Raw genomic sequence first — 13,807 nt, forward strand, 5'->3', positions numbered from 1 at the left:
CGGGAGGCTTACACTGAACACGGGAGGCACACACTGAACACAGGGGCACATACGGAACATATGAGGCACACACTGAACACGGGAGGCACACACTGAACACGGGAGGCACACACTGAACACAGGGGCACATACTGAACACAGGGGCACATACTGAACACAGGAGCACACACTGAACACAGAAGCACACATTGAACACGGGAGGCACACAATGTACATAGGAGGCACACACGGAACATGGGAGGCACACACTGAACACGGGAGGCACACACTGAACACGGGAGGCACACACTGAACGCAGGGGCACATACTGAACACAGAAGCACACATTGAACACGGGAGGCAGAAACTGAACACGGGAGGCACAAACTGAACATAGGAGGCACACATTGAACACAGGAGGCACACACCGAACATGGGAGGCACACACTGAACATGGAAGGCACACACTGAACATGGGGCACACACTGAACAAGGGTGGCACTCACTGAAAACAGGGTCACATACTGAACACAGGGTGAACACACTAAACACAGGGCGCACACTCTGAACACAGGGGGCACACACTGAACAAAGGGAACATACTGTACATGGGGGCACAAACTGAACACATAAGCACACATTGAACATGGGAGGCATACACTGAACAGAGGAGGCCCACACTAAACATGGGAGGCACACACTGAACACGGGGGGCACACACTGAACACAGGGGCATATTCTGAACACAGTGGCATATACTGAACACAGGAGAATGCACTGAACACAGAAGCACACATTGAACACGGGAGGCACACACTGAACATAGGAGGCACACACGGAACATGGGAGGCACACACTGAACATGGGATGCACACACTGAACACGGGAGGCACACATTGAACATGGGAGGCACACGCTGAACACGGGCACATACTGAAAACAGAGGCACACACTGAATACAGAAGCACACACTGAACACGGGAGGCACAAACTGAACATAGGAGGCACACACTGAACACGGGAGGCACACATTGAAGACAGGGGCGCATACTGAGCACAGGGTCACACACTGAACATAGAAGCACATATTGAATATGAGAGGCACAAACTGAACTTAGGAGGCACACACTGAACATGGAAGGCACACAGTGAACACAGGGGCACACACTGAACACAAAAGCACACATTGAACATAGGAGGCACACACTGAATGCGGGAGGCACACACTGAACACGGGCACATACTGAAAACAGAGGCACACACTGAATACAGAAGCACACACTGAACACGGGAGGCACAAACTGAACATAGGAGGCACACACTGAACACGGGAGGCACACACTGAACACGGGAGGCACACACTGAACACGGGAGGCACACACTGAACATAGGAGGCACACACTGAACACGGGAGGCACACATTGAAGACAGGGCCACATACTGAGCACAGGGGCACACACTGAACACAGAAGCACATATTGAATATGAGAGGCACAAACTGAACTTAGGAGGCACACACTGAACATGGGAGGCACACACTGAACACAGGGGCACACACTGAACATAAAAGCACACATTGAACATAGGAGGCACACACTGAACGCGGGAGGCACACACTGAACATGGGAGGCACATGCTGAACACAGGGGCACATCCTGAACACAGGGGCACACACTGAACACAGGGGCACACACTGAACTCAGAAGCACACACTGAACATGGGAGGCACACACTGAACACGGGAGGCACACACTGAACACAGGAGGCACACATTGAACACGGGATACACACTGACCACAGGGACACATACTGAACCCAGGGGCACACACTGAACACGGGAGGCACACACTGAACACGGGTGGCACACACTGAACATAGGAGGCACACACTGAACACGGGAGGCACACACTGAACACGGGGCCACATGCTGAACACAGGGGCACATCCTAAACACAGGGGCACACACTGACCACAGAAGCACACATTGAACATGGGCGGCACACACTGAACATAGGAGGCACACACTGAACACGGGAAGCACAAACTGAACACAGGGACACATACTAAACACAGGGGCACACACTGAACACAGAAGCACACATTAAACACGGGAGGCACACAGTGAACATGGGAGGCACACACTGAAGAAGGGAGGCACACATTGAACATAGGAGGCACACATTGAACATAGGAGGCACACACTGAACATGGGAGGCACACACTGAACATGGGAGGCACACACTGAACATGGGAGGCACACACTGAACACGGGAGGCACACACTGAACACGGGAGGCACACACTGAACATGGGGTACACACTGAACAAGGGTGGCACTCACTGAACACAGTGTCACACACTGAACACAGGGTGCACACACTAAACACAGGGGGCACATACTGAACACAGGAGGCACACACTGAACACAGGGTGCACACACTAAACACAGGGGGCACATACTGAACACAGGGACACATACTGAACACAGGAGGCACATACTGAACACAGGGGGCACACACTGAACACAGGGGCACACACTGAACACAGGGGGCACACACTGAACAAAGGGAGCACACACTGAACAAAGGGAGCACACACTGAACATAGGACGCACACACTGAACATAGGACGCACACACTGAACACGGGAGGCACACACTGAACACGTGAGGCACACACTGAACATAGGAGACACACACTGAACACGGGAGACACACACTGAATACGGGAGTCACACACTGAACACAGGGGCACATACTGAACACAGGGGCACACACTGAACACAGGGGCACACACTGAACACAGGGGCACACACTGAACACAGAAGCACACACTGAACATGGGAGGCACACACTGAACACGGGAGGCACACACTGAACACAGGAGGCACACATTGAACACGGGATACACACTGACCACAGGGACACATACTGAACCCAGGGGCACACACTGAACACGGGAGGCACACACTGAACACGGGTGGCACACACTGAACATAGGAGGCACACACTGAACATGGGAGGCACACACTGAACACGGGGCCACATGCTGAACACAGGGGCACATCCTAAACACAGGGGCACACACTGACCACAGAAGCACACATTGAACATGGGCGGCACACACTGAACATAGGAGGCACACACTGAACACGGGAAGCACAAACTGAACACAGGGACACATACTAAACACAGGGGCACACACTGAACACAGAAGCACACATTAAACACGGGAGGCACACAGTGAACATGGGAGGCACACACTGAAGAAGGGAGGCACACATTGAACATAGGAGGCACACATTGAACATAGGAGGCACACACTGAACATGGGAGGCACACACTGAACATGGGAGGCACACACTGAACACGGGAGGCACACACTGAACACGGGAGGCACACACTGAACATGGGGTACACACTGAACAAGGGTGGCACTCACTGAACACAGTGTCACACACTGAACACAGGGTGCACACACTAAACACAGGGGGCACATACTGAACACAGGAGGCACACACTGAACACAGGGTGCACACACTAAACACAGGGGGCACATACTGAACACAGGGACACATACTGAACACAGGAGGCACATACTGAACACAGGGGGCACACACTGAACACAGGGGCACACACTGAACACAGGGGGCACACACTGAACAAAGGGAGCACACACTGAACAAAGGGAGCACACACTGAACATAGGACGCACACACTGAACATAGGACGCACACACTGAACACGGGAGGCACACACTGAACACGTGAGGCACACACTGAACATAGGAGACACACACTGAACACGGGAGACACACACTGAATACGGGAGTCACACACTGAACACAGGGGCACATACTGAACACAGGGGCACACACTGAACACAGGGGTTACACACTGTGCACGGGTGGCACTCACTGAACACAGGGTCACACACTCAACACGGGTTGCACACACTGAACACAGGGAGCACACACTGAACATGGGGTCACACACTGAACACTGGAGAGGGTAGGGGGATGGTGTGGCGGCGGGCATGCACTGAAAGCATGGTCATGAACACAGGGTGCCATTCCAGATTAAGTCCCTCCTCCAAATCCCTCCTCGGTCTCTGATTGTTTTGCTATTCCCCCCTATACTCCTGCCATTTCTGAGTCCGTCCCTGTCCTGCAATCCAAACACACAGACACTGTGCAGAATGGCTGAGTGGACAGCCCTCAGGAATGGAAGCCCTCACCGGTCCCAGGGCACTGAGGCCCCTGGGTGACATCAATGAGATGTGAGTTGTGTGAGGATATTTTCTCAAACCATGGGAACTCGCTATGTGCAAATTATCTGCCATTATTTCCTACAAAACAACTGTGGATTATTTCAAAATTATTTAGTTAGCTATAAAGCACTTTGGGGCATCCTGAGGTTGTGAAGGATGCTATATAAACACAGATTATTTTTTTTGTCTCTCTGAGCCCCCTGTTTCCTCTGTTACAGGACATGAGTCTTTGATTATCAGGGTTCAGAAGCAGCCAAGTACTTAGTCTTTACCTTAGTCCGTGGGTTTATCACTGTTACCCCTTGTTTGTTGATGGCTATCCGCACAATATCAGGAAAATTGGGCTCAGATGTTTGCTAGAATGGAAAAAGAGTGATTTATTAATATCTGCAAAAGACATTTATTAGCATCTTCAGAATTTAAGTTAGGATTAAATTAATGTTAGCCTTTTATACTGTGGACTAGACATTGCATACAGTGACGTCCATGCTCCATAGTATAGCCACACTGAACCACTGAATACAGTCACAAACAGTACATGTGTACATGATAAACCAAGATGTGTGCACATGTGTATGCACATGCACACAGATGTAATGACCTGAATTTCCTGGATTACTCCACACAGAGATATAATGTCGAGACTTACGCTGTTGCCTATGCTTATGCTATTAATTGGGGCTTTTGGTGAAATTTCTTTCAGAGCTTAACTCTGTGGCTGGGACCACGAGTCAGGGTGAGAACTGGGGCCAGGGTCAGTATTGGGGTTGGGGTTAGGGACGAGGCCAGAGTCAGGGCCTAGGCCCGTTTTACACCCCAGATGTTGTTAGAGTCCACACCAGAAAGTGAAGTCCAGTGTAAAACAAACATAGTGCCATCAATTGTTGCCCACTTGTGTTCAAACAGGAGATACTATTTTTAAAGTAGTATATTCCTCATAGAAACTAAAAGCTTAACCTTGTCCATGTAGATTGCAAATGGAGCTGAGGTCAGGGGTCAGTATTGGGGTTGGGGTCAGGGTCAGTATTGGGGCTGGGATCAGGTGTGAGTACTGGGGCTATGGTCAAGGGTTGGAGTCAGTACTGGGGCTGCGGTCAGGGGCCGGGGTCGTAATTGGGGTTGGGGTCAGGGTGGAGGCCAGAGCCAGGGCCTAGGCCCATTTTACACTCCAGATGTCGACAGACACTAAAGCAGTGTCCAGTGCAAACCTCTTCCCTTCCTGGTAAATGAATTGGTTAATTCAGGATTTTACTGCCCGTGTCTGTGTTGTTGTTTAGCGACTGTGCATGACTGGAGTGTGAAGCAGAACATTCTGATATTTCACAGCAGCGTCATTTAGTGGTCTGGTAAAAACCACCAACACTTTCATAATGAGGAGAAGGAAGTGTGACTGTAGGGTTGAACTCAGTGTTATCCAGTTGAGGTCAGGTTTTACCACCTGATTTAGTCCCTCATTTCTACATACAACTGAAAAGGCAGTGGCTCCATTGCAAAGTCCAAAAGCAGATTCATTTGATCATATTCACCCCTGGTGCCGGTTTAGAAAGCATCCAATATCAGCAGCAAAAATAACAACAGTTAACATGTTGCACATTGAACATGTAAATGTCTAAATTATTTAAACAGAACAATTTGTATTACTATAGCACCTTCTGCAACCTCAGGACATCCCAAGGCACTTCACAGCCAAGATTTTTGGAGCTGTAGAAAAGGTGGTAGTGAGTTTGCACAGAACAGCAAGGAGAGAAGCTGCTAGATAATCTGTTTTAGTGATGTTTATTGAGGGCCAGGGCAGCAGGAGAATTGCCTTGCTCCTCTTCAATATAGTGCCATGGGATCTTTTACACCCACCCTGTACAGAGGTCTCAGTTTAATGTCTTATCTGAAAGAGAAATGCCGCACGCCCTCAGTACTGCACTGGAGCGTCAGCCTAGATTTTGTGCTCATGCTTTTGGAGTAGGACTTGAACCCACAACCTCCTGATTCAGAGGCAAAATTGCAACCCCTGAGCCACAGTTGACACCAACAGGCACTTCAGAAGCCCCTAAGAATCACTACTCTTGTAATATGCCTTTAAGGGATTGCAGCAAGACATCATTAGAAAGGAAATATGTCATGTTATCCAGTTTTAGTTTTGCTTTTGCTTTTAGCAGAGTGCACACGCACAGCTCTGATGCATCAAAGCTCTATACTCATGTTATACCTAGGCCGGGATTTTCCGGCCCCATTGTGGGCGGGGCCCACCTTGGGTGAGGCAGCACCCCAGTCAGAAGTCCATTGACTTGCAGTGGCAGGTGGGTGCTGAAAATCCCACCCCTAGTCTTAATAAACGAACCTACAATGTGTTTACACAATCCTTTATAAGTGATTGGTGCCTTTATATCATTATAAAAGCACAACAACTACCAGCTGGAGTTTTAATTTTGAGTGATATTGATGGAAAAATTCCTTGGAGCTGCTCCTGGCCTGCCGGCATTACTGGCACAAGTTGGTGTAAATGGGGTTCACACTGTGCTTCCGATGAAGAAACATTGGAGCAGCAGCAGCTTAGAAATTTCCTGGCAATGCCATACTGAGTGAGTGATTTCAATATGTGCCATGTTGCTGCTTCACTCTCAGAACCTATTCCCCGTGTTGCTCCTCTTCCAGGGCAGGGATTATTCATTTCAGCTGCTTGGACCTTCTGAACATACATCTGGCAGGGAAGTGGGCAGCGCAAAGGATCGGAAAATTTTCGAGGTGTCGTAACTGACAGCGCCAAGTATAACGTAGGGAGTAACTAATAATGGATCGGCAAAATTGCCAAGAAATTAACCACCAAACTCCAACGACCTCAGTTGTGCTGAGATCAGGTGATTTAAGGCTGAGCTGCATCAAAGTCAGTGATGGGCAACCCGTCAGGGTCCTGAATGCGGCCCGCAAGACATTTTGTTGACTGTTGCCCACGCGCAGGGTTGCCAGATTCCGTTGGTTTCCGTCCGCGTAGTTTTTTCCCTAAAGTGGTACGCACGTAAAGCAAGGGCACATGAAGTGAGGTGTGTGCTGATTGCACACAACATTGACTGTGAGAGCCGTGCGCTCCCTCTGCGTCCAATCAAAGCGCTGCTACGGTTCAGTCAGCAAATCCTTGGGTTAGTGCTCATGCCCGAATTCAATCTTGCAGCCCACTGAGACGGAGGGCCACTCATGCAGCCCACTCACTTGCCCATCAGTGATCTAAATTGTGGAATGGTGATCTGCGCCACCAACAAACCCAGTTACCCTCAACACAATCAGTGGCTGCCAGCACACCCAGAGATCCCTATAGACCCACTGACCCCAACAGAGCCAGTGGTGCCCAACAGACCTATTAACCCACTCTCCCACAGTCCCAGATCACCAATCTATGCCATCTATCACTCATGCTAAACCTGCCTAAGTTGGGCTTTGACAAGGGGGTGGAGCTATGCAAATGAACAGCAGGGTACACTGCTGGACATAACAGAAGCAGCATGGGTGACTAAGAAAATTCATAAATGTGTTTTAGCCGAGATCAGGTAAATCAGTTCTGTGCAATTTCCTCAGGAAAAGACATCAGTGTAACACTAATCATGTCACAGTTAGACCAAAGCCTCCCAGGATATTCTGGGCTATAATATGCAATAGGTTCAACTACACATAGAGATTGACTATGAGATCTTTTGAACTCCCCACCTGTCATGAACGCTGAGCATTACCCAATGGTTATGTTTTAAAATTTCTCCTTTACCTAAAGATGAAAGGGGGCTGGTGAAGTCATGACAAATACTTGCTCAGAGACATGCCCATGTGACCTGGTTGCCAAGGGGTGAAACTCAAACCAAAACTTATTGAAATGCCAAGTGACAGTCTTAGCACCTTCATGCAGTGTCTTACTGACAAAGGGCAGATGCTTTTTGAGAAGCAGAAAAACAAAGAAGCTACTGTTGTAATGAAGCAGGCAGACTGTTTTGTGTTAACCACCAAGCAGGACGCTAGTGAGAGCTTTTTTCTGTTTGAAAGGAAGGGAGCAGAACAGATGGGGCTTTTGGAGATTTAAGAAACAGGGAGTAGCCGAGGTGGGCCTTGCTGGTATACATTGGATCCCGAAAACCCAGGCTGAGTGGAACAATTTTTGAAGGACACTGGACATTTAGACCTAGCATGGCGGGGAAAATTATGCCTGTTGGAAAGCGTGGAGATACTTTGGAACTGTTCCTGTAATGCTAGATACGTGCCAGAAGTGCGGTGCACAGCAAAAACGATTGCAAGACGTATCTCGACTGTTAGTTAACACAAAAGTACCTTCTCTTTAGTTTGATGTATTAGTTGGCAATTAAGCAGTGTTTGTATTCTGTTCAGTTTAGTTACTTTGTTACAGTAAAAGTCTAAAAATATGAAATCTTGCCCTTCAGTTAATTCCATCTGGGAATTGCTGGGAAATTAATCTCTTTTCAAAAGTTATCAGTCACTACAAGGATTGTAACATTACCAACAAACCAGTGGCTGCCAAGACACCCAGAGATCCCTATAGACCCACTGACCCCAACAGAGCCAGTGGTGCCCAACAGACCTATAAACCTACTTCCTTACAGGCCCAGATCGCCAACAGATCCTTTGACGAAGAAGAAGTCATACCGACTCAAAACGCTAACTCTGTTTTTCTCTCCAAAGATGCTGTTAGAGCTGCTGAGTTTTTCCAGCATTTTCTGTTTTTGTTTCAGATTTCCAGCATCTGCAGTATTTTGCTTTTGCAAGATAGGGGATATGAGATCAAACTGGGGTGCAACGGCTGCATTTGCCAATCCTTGCCTGCCCGTCTCCCATTTCAATGCTGCTGGATTTAGCCAGGAAAATAAACACTAATTGGAATTCCATAATATCAATAGAGCCCTGATGGTAATGTTACAGAATCATGAGTGGCCCTTCCACATCAGGCTAAAGCAAGACAGCAGATGATGAGAGAGAGGATGAGGCCCTCCAGGCAAGTGCAGAAATTCCCTTTATGGCATTAAGGGCCAAGGGCCAATAGTGAGGAGCAAAGCCTTAGACTACAGGGCTGGTCAGAGGAACAGAACAGGGCAAATGATATTCAATCCTGAAAAATGTGAGGTGATGCATTTTGGGAGGACTAACAAGGCAAGAAAGTACATGATGAATGGTAGGATACTAGGAAGTACAGAGGATCAGAGGGACCTTGGTGTGCATCTCCATAGATCCCTGAAGGCAGCAGGACAGGTAGATAAGGTGATTAAGAGGGCATATGGGATACTTGCCTTTATTAGTCGAGGCATTGAATACAAGAGCAGGGAGGTTATGTTGGAGCTGTATAAAATACTAGTTAGACCACATCTGGAGTACTGTGTGCAGTTCTGATCGCCACACTATAGGAAGGATGTGATTGCATCAGAAAGGGTGCAGAGAAGATTCACCAGGATGTTGCCTGGGCTGGAGCATTTAAGCTATGAAGAGAGAATGAATAGGCTGGAGTTGTTTTCCTTAGAACAGAGCAGGCTGAGGGAGGACCTGATTGAGGTGTACAAAATTATGAGGGGCATAGATAGGGTAGATAGGGAGAAACTTTTCACCTTAGTGGAGGGGCCAATAGCCAGAGAGCATAGATTTAAGGTAAGGGGCCAGGGTTTTAGAGGGGATTTGAGGAAAAAGTTTTTCACCCAGAGGGTAGGGGATATCCGGAACTCACTGCCTGAAAGGGTGGTGGAGGCAGGAACCCTCACAACATTTAAGAAGTATTTAGATGAACACTTATAACGCCATAGCATACAAGGCTACAGACCAAGTGCTGGAAAATGGGATTAAAGTGGATAGGGTCTTGATGACTGCAGCAGACACGATGGGCCGAAGGGCCTCTTTCCATGCTTTAAAACTCTATGGGCAGAATTTTTCTGTCGGCGAGCAGGGGGTGGGGCCCACTCGCCAACACGCAAAATGAAATGGGATGCCATCGGGCAGAACCCCCGACGTCATCCCGCCCCATTTAAATTTTCAGAAAGGCTGATTTTGCTGTTGGCCTGCTGACATGTTACTGGCCAATTGAGGCCATTGACAGATCAATTATACAATTAAAGGACCTGCCCGTCCAACCTTAAGGATTGCGGGCAGACCAGGAGCCCTGGTGGCAAATAGAGAAAACATGAAACCTCATCCCCAGGTGGGATGAGGTTTCATGCAGGTTGTTAAAATTTTTAATAAAGTTAATCTGTATATTATGAACATGTCACATTGTCACATGAGGGGGACATGTTAGGGAATTTTTTTTTTCAAAGTGGAAGTGATCTCCCTGAAGCTGCACTTAGCCTCAGGGAGATGTACGCTCTTTCGTGCGCATGCGTGAAAGAGCGCACTCTCGCTTTTGGGGAATCCCTCCCCCCGCCCGCACAGGAAGCACATAGCTTCCCGCCGGACGTCATGCTGGGCGGGCCTTAATTGGCCCACCCACGTAAAATGCCGGCGCGGCCTACTTCATTGGCGGGGATTGGCTCCCTGCCCGCTGGAGATTGAGTCGGGCCTGCCCACCCGGCAGGCAGAAAATTCTGCCCTATGATTTTATCACTCTATGTCTGCCTACTCTTCCTCATTTATTCTCTCTTATTCCGGGCAAGCAGAGTCAGCAACAGTTAAATACCCAAGGCCTGAAAATTAGGCCACTGAATGTGTTCTGCCTTTATTCCATTCATTCGAAACCTGGTCCAGGATAAAGGAATCATTAATAAATACAAATAATGTGCTCATGAACTCAGTAGCACTGGAATGCACAGACACATTGAAATCCACGGCTGCAAATCACTCCACGGCAGCACTGTACCTTCACTTCGAAAAAGGCCGATCCAAATGTTGCCCAACGGTACAGCAATTTGAGAAATGCCAGCTTGACTTCATCTGCTGTCTTCCCTGTATGCCTGTTACACATGGCCACAATACACTGTAAAAGAAATCCAACAAGGAAGTGGTTAACCCTCACATGCAATAACCCTCGGAGAGGTTTTCAATCGGCACTGCCCTCAGGCTCCAAGATAGACAGAGGTTTACCTTTCCATCCAGGTAATATGTTGACATGTGTATTCAACCTTGTTGCATTTTTGGGCTTTGGATTTTAAAAAAATTATTCATTTACGGCATGTGGACTTTGCTGGCTGGGCCAGCATTTATTGCCCATCCCGAATGCCCTTGAGAAGGTGGTGGTGAGCTGCCTTCTTGAACTGCTGCAGTATATGTGGTGTAGGCACACCCACAGTGCTGTTGGGGAGGGAATTCCAGGATTCTGACCCAGTGACAGTGAAGGAACTGCAATATATTTCTAAGTCAAGATGGTGTGTGGCTTGGAGGGGAACAGGTGGTGTTCCCATCTATCTGCTGCCCTTGTCCTTCTAAATGGTAGAGGTCACAGGTTTGGAGAATGCACTTGAAGGAGCCTTGGTGAGTTGCTGCAGTGCACCTTGTAGATGGTACACACTGCTAACTCTGTGCATCAGTGGTGGAGGGACAGAATTCTTAAGATGGTGAACAGGGTGCCAATCAAGCAGCACCTTTGTCCTGGACAGTGTTGAGCTTTTTGCATGTTGTTGGAGCTGCACTCATCCAGGCAAGTGGGGAGTATTCCATCACACTCCTGACTTGTGCCTTGTAGATGGTGAACAGGCTTTGGGGAGTCAGGAGGTGAGTTACTCACTGCAGAATTCCTAATCTCTAACCTGCTTGTAGCCACAGTGTTTATATGGCTGGTCCAATTCAGTTTCTGGTCAATGGTAACTCCCCAGGATGTCAGGATATTGATACAGGATATTCTCCTTGAGTTCAGCTTCTCTGAGCAATCCTGGACACGGACTTCATGTCCCTTATAATCTGGAGTGTTCCTTTATCAGTGTAATATTAATGTAAACAGAAGGTCCAAAAGAAAGTCCTTGCCTTTGTATTCTGCCTCACTAGAATGTGTTAGGTGTCTCCACGTGATAGCCCTCTCATGGGTACGTAACTCAATTATACATCAGATCAGGCTACGGGAAGCTTTAAACCAACAAGTTATTTAACATTGAATGAATGAATGAACAGTATTCAGTGTATATTTTGGAATAACTTACAAACTTCACAGCTTCCTCCATACGTTAAAAAAAAGTGCTTCTCTTCGAGTTAATTTTTTCAATACATTGAACTTGAATCATAGAATCATAGAATGGTTACAGCACTGGAGGGTATAGGCTGTCTGTGCCAGCTCTCTGCAAGAGTAATTCACCGACTGTCACTCCCCCGCCTTCTCCCTGTAGCCCTGCAAGTTTTTCCTCATCAGATAATGATCCAATTCCCTTTTGAAAGCCATGTTTGAATCTGCCTCCACCACACACTCAGGTAGAGCATTCCAGATCCTAACCACTCACTGTGCAAAAGTGTTTCCCTCACGTTGCCATTGCTTCTTTTGCCAATCACCTTAAATCGATCTCGTTCTCGATCCTTCCGCCAATGGGAACAGTTTCTCCATATCTACTCTGTCCAGCCCTTTCACGATTTTGTCTATCTCTATCAAATCTTGTCCCAATTTCTCGAATCTCTCTACATAACTGACGTTCCTCACTCCTGGAACCATTCTCATGAATCTTTTCTGCCTTCACGTCCATCCTAAAGTGTGCTGGCCACAAATGGACACAGCATTCCTGTTGAAGCCAAACCGGGATTCTGTACTGTATTCCTTCTTCTTGTACTTTATGCCCTATTAATAAAGCCCAGGGTCCTGTATACTTTATTACAGCTCTCTCAACCTGTCCTGCCACCTTCAATGATTTGTGCAAATGAACCCAAGTTATTCTGCTCCTTTTTAAAAATTTATTCACAGGATGTGGGCATTGCTGGCAAGACCAACATTTATTGCCCATCCCTAATTGCTCTTGAGAAGGTGGTGGTGAGCCACCTTCTTGATCCACTGCTAGCCCTGTGGCATAGGTACACCCACCGTGCTGTTAGCGAGGAAGTTCCAGGTTTTGACCCAGTGACAGCGAAGCAACATCAATATATTTCCAAGTCAGGATAAGGTATATTCCCATGAGAGGGAACTTGCAGGTGGGTATTCCCATGCATCTGCTGCTCTTGTCCTTCTAAATGGTGTTGGTTGTGGGTTTGGAAGGTGCTGTCAAATGGTGAATTTCTTCAGTGCATCTTGTAGCTGGTACACACTGCTGCTACTGTGAATTGGTGGTGGAGGGAGTGAATTCTTAAGATGGTGGATAGGGTGCCAATCAAGTGGGCTGCTTTGTCCTGGATGGTGTTGAGTGTTGTTGGAGCTGCACTCATCCAGGCAAGTGGAAAGTGTTCCATCAAGCTCCTGACTTGTGCTTTGTAGATGGTGGACAAGCTTAGGGGACTCAGGAGGTGAGTTACATGTCGCAGAATTCCCTGTTTCTGACCTGCTCTTATAGCCACAGTATTTATATGGTTGGTCCAGTTCAGTTTCTGGTCAATGATAACCCCCAGGATATTGATAGTGGGGGATTCAGTGATGGTGATGCCATTGAATGTCAAGGAGAGATGGTTGGATTCTCTCTTGCTGGAGATGGTC

The 13,807-nt window shown here is 47.8% G+C and overlaps 1 protein-coding gene across 1 annotated transcript in view; it reads right to left on the reverse strand.

Annotated features, from left to right (window-relative positions):
* The window catches only part of LOC121287874 (unconventional myosin-VIIa-like), a 217,143-nt gene that overhangs the window by 39,248 nt on the left and 164,088 nt on the right, over positions 1-13,807 (reverse strand). Inside the window, exons 45-46 of the mRNA XM_041205870.1 lie at positions 11,069-11,185; positions 4,518-4,601 (exon numbers count right to left, since the gene is read on the reverse strand). Of these exons, the coding sequence (XP_041061804.1) occupies positions 4,518-4,601; positions 11,069-11,185 (201 nt within the window). The remainder of the gene's footprint in view (positions 1-4,517; positions 4,602-11,068; positions 11,186-13,807) is intronic.

The sequence above is a fragment of the Carcharodon carcharias genome, chromosome 2, assembly GCF_017639515.1.
Source record: "Carcharodon carcharias isolate sCarCar2 chromosome 2, sCarCar2.pri, whole genome shotgun sequence".
NCBI classification, from domain to species: domain Eukaryota; kingdom Metazoa; phylum Chordata; class Chondrichthyes; order Lamniformes; family Lamnidae; genus Carcharodon; species Carcharodon carcharias.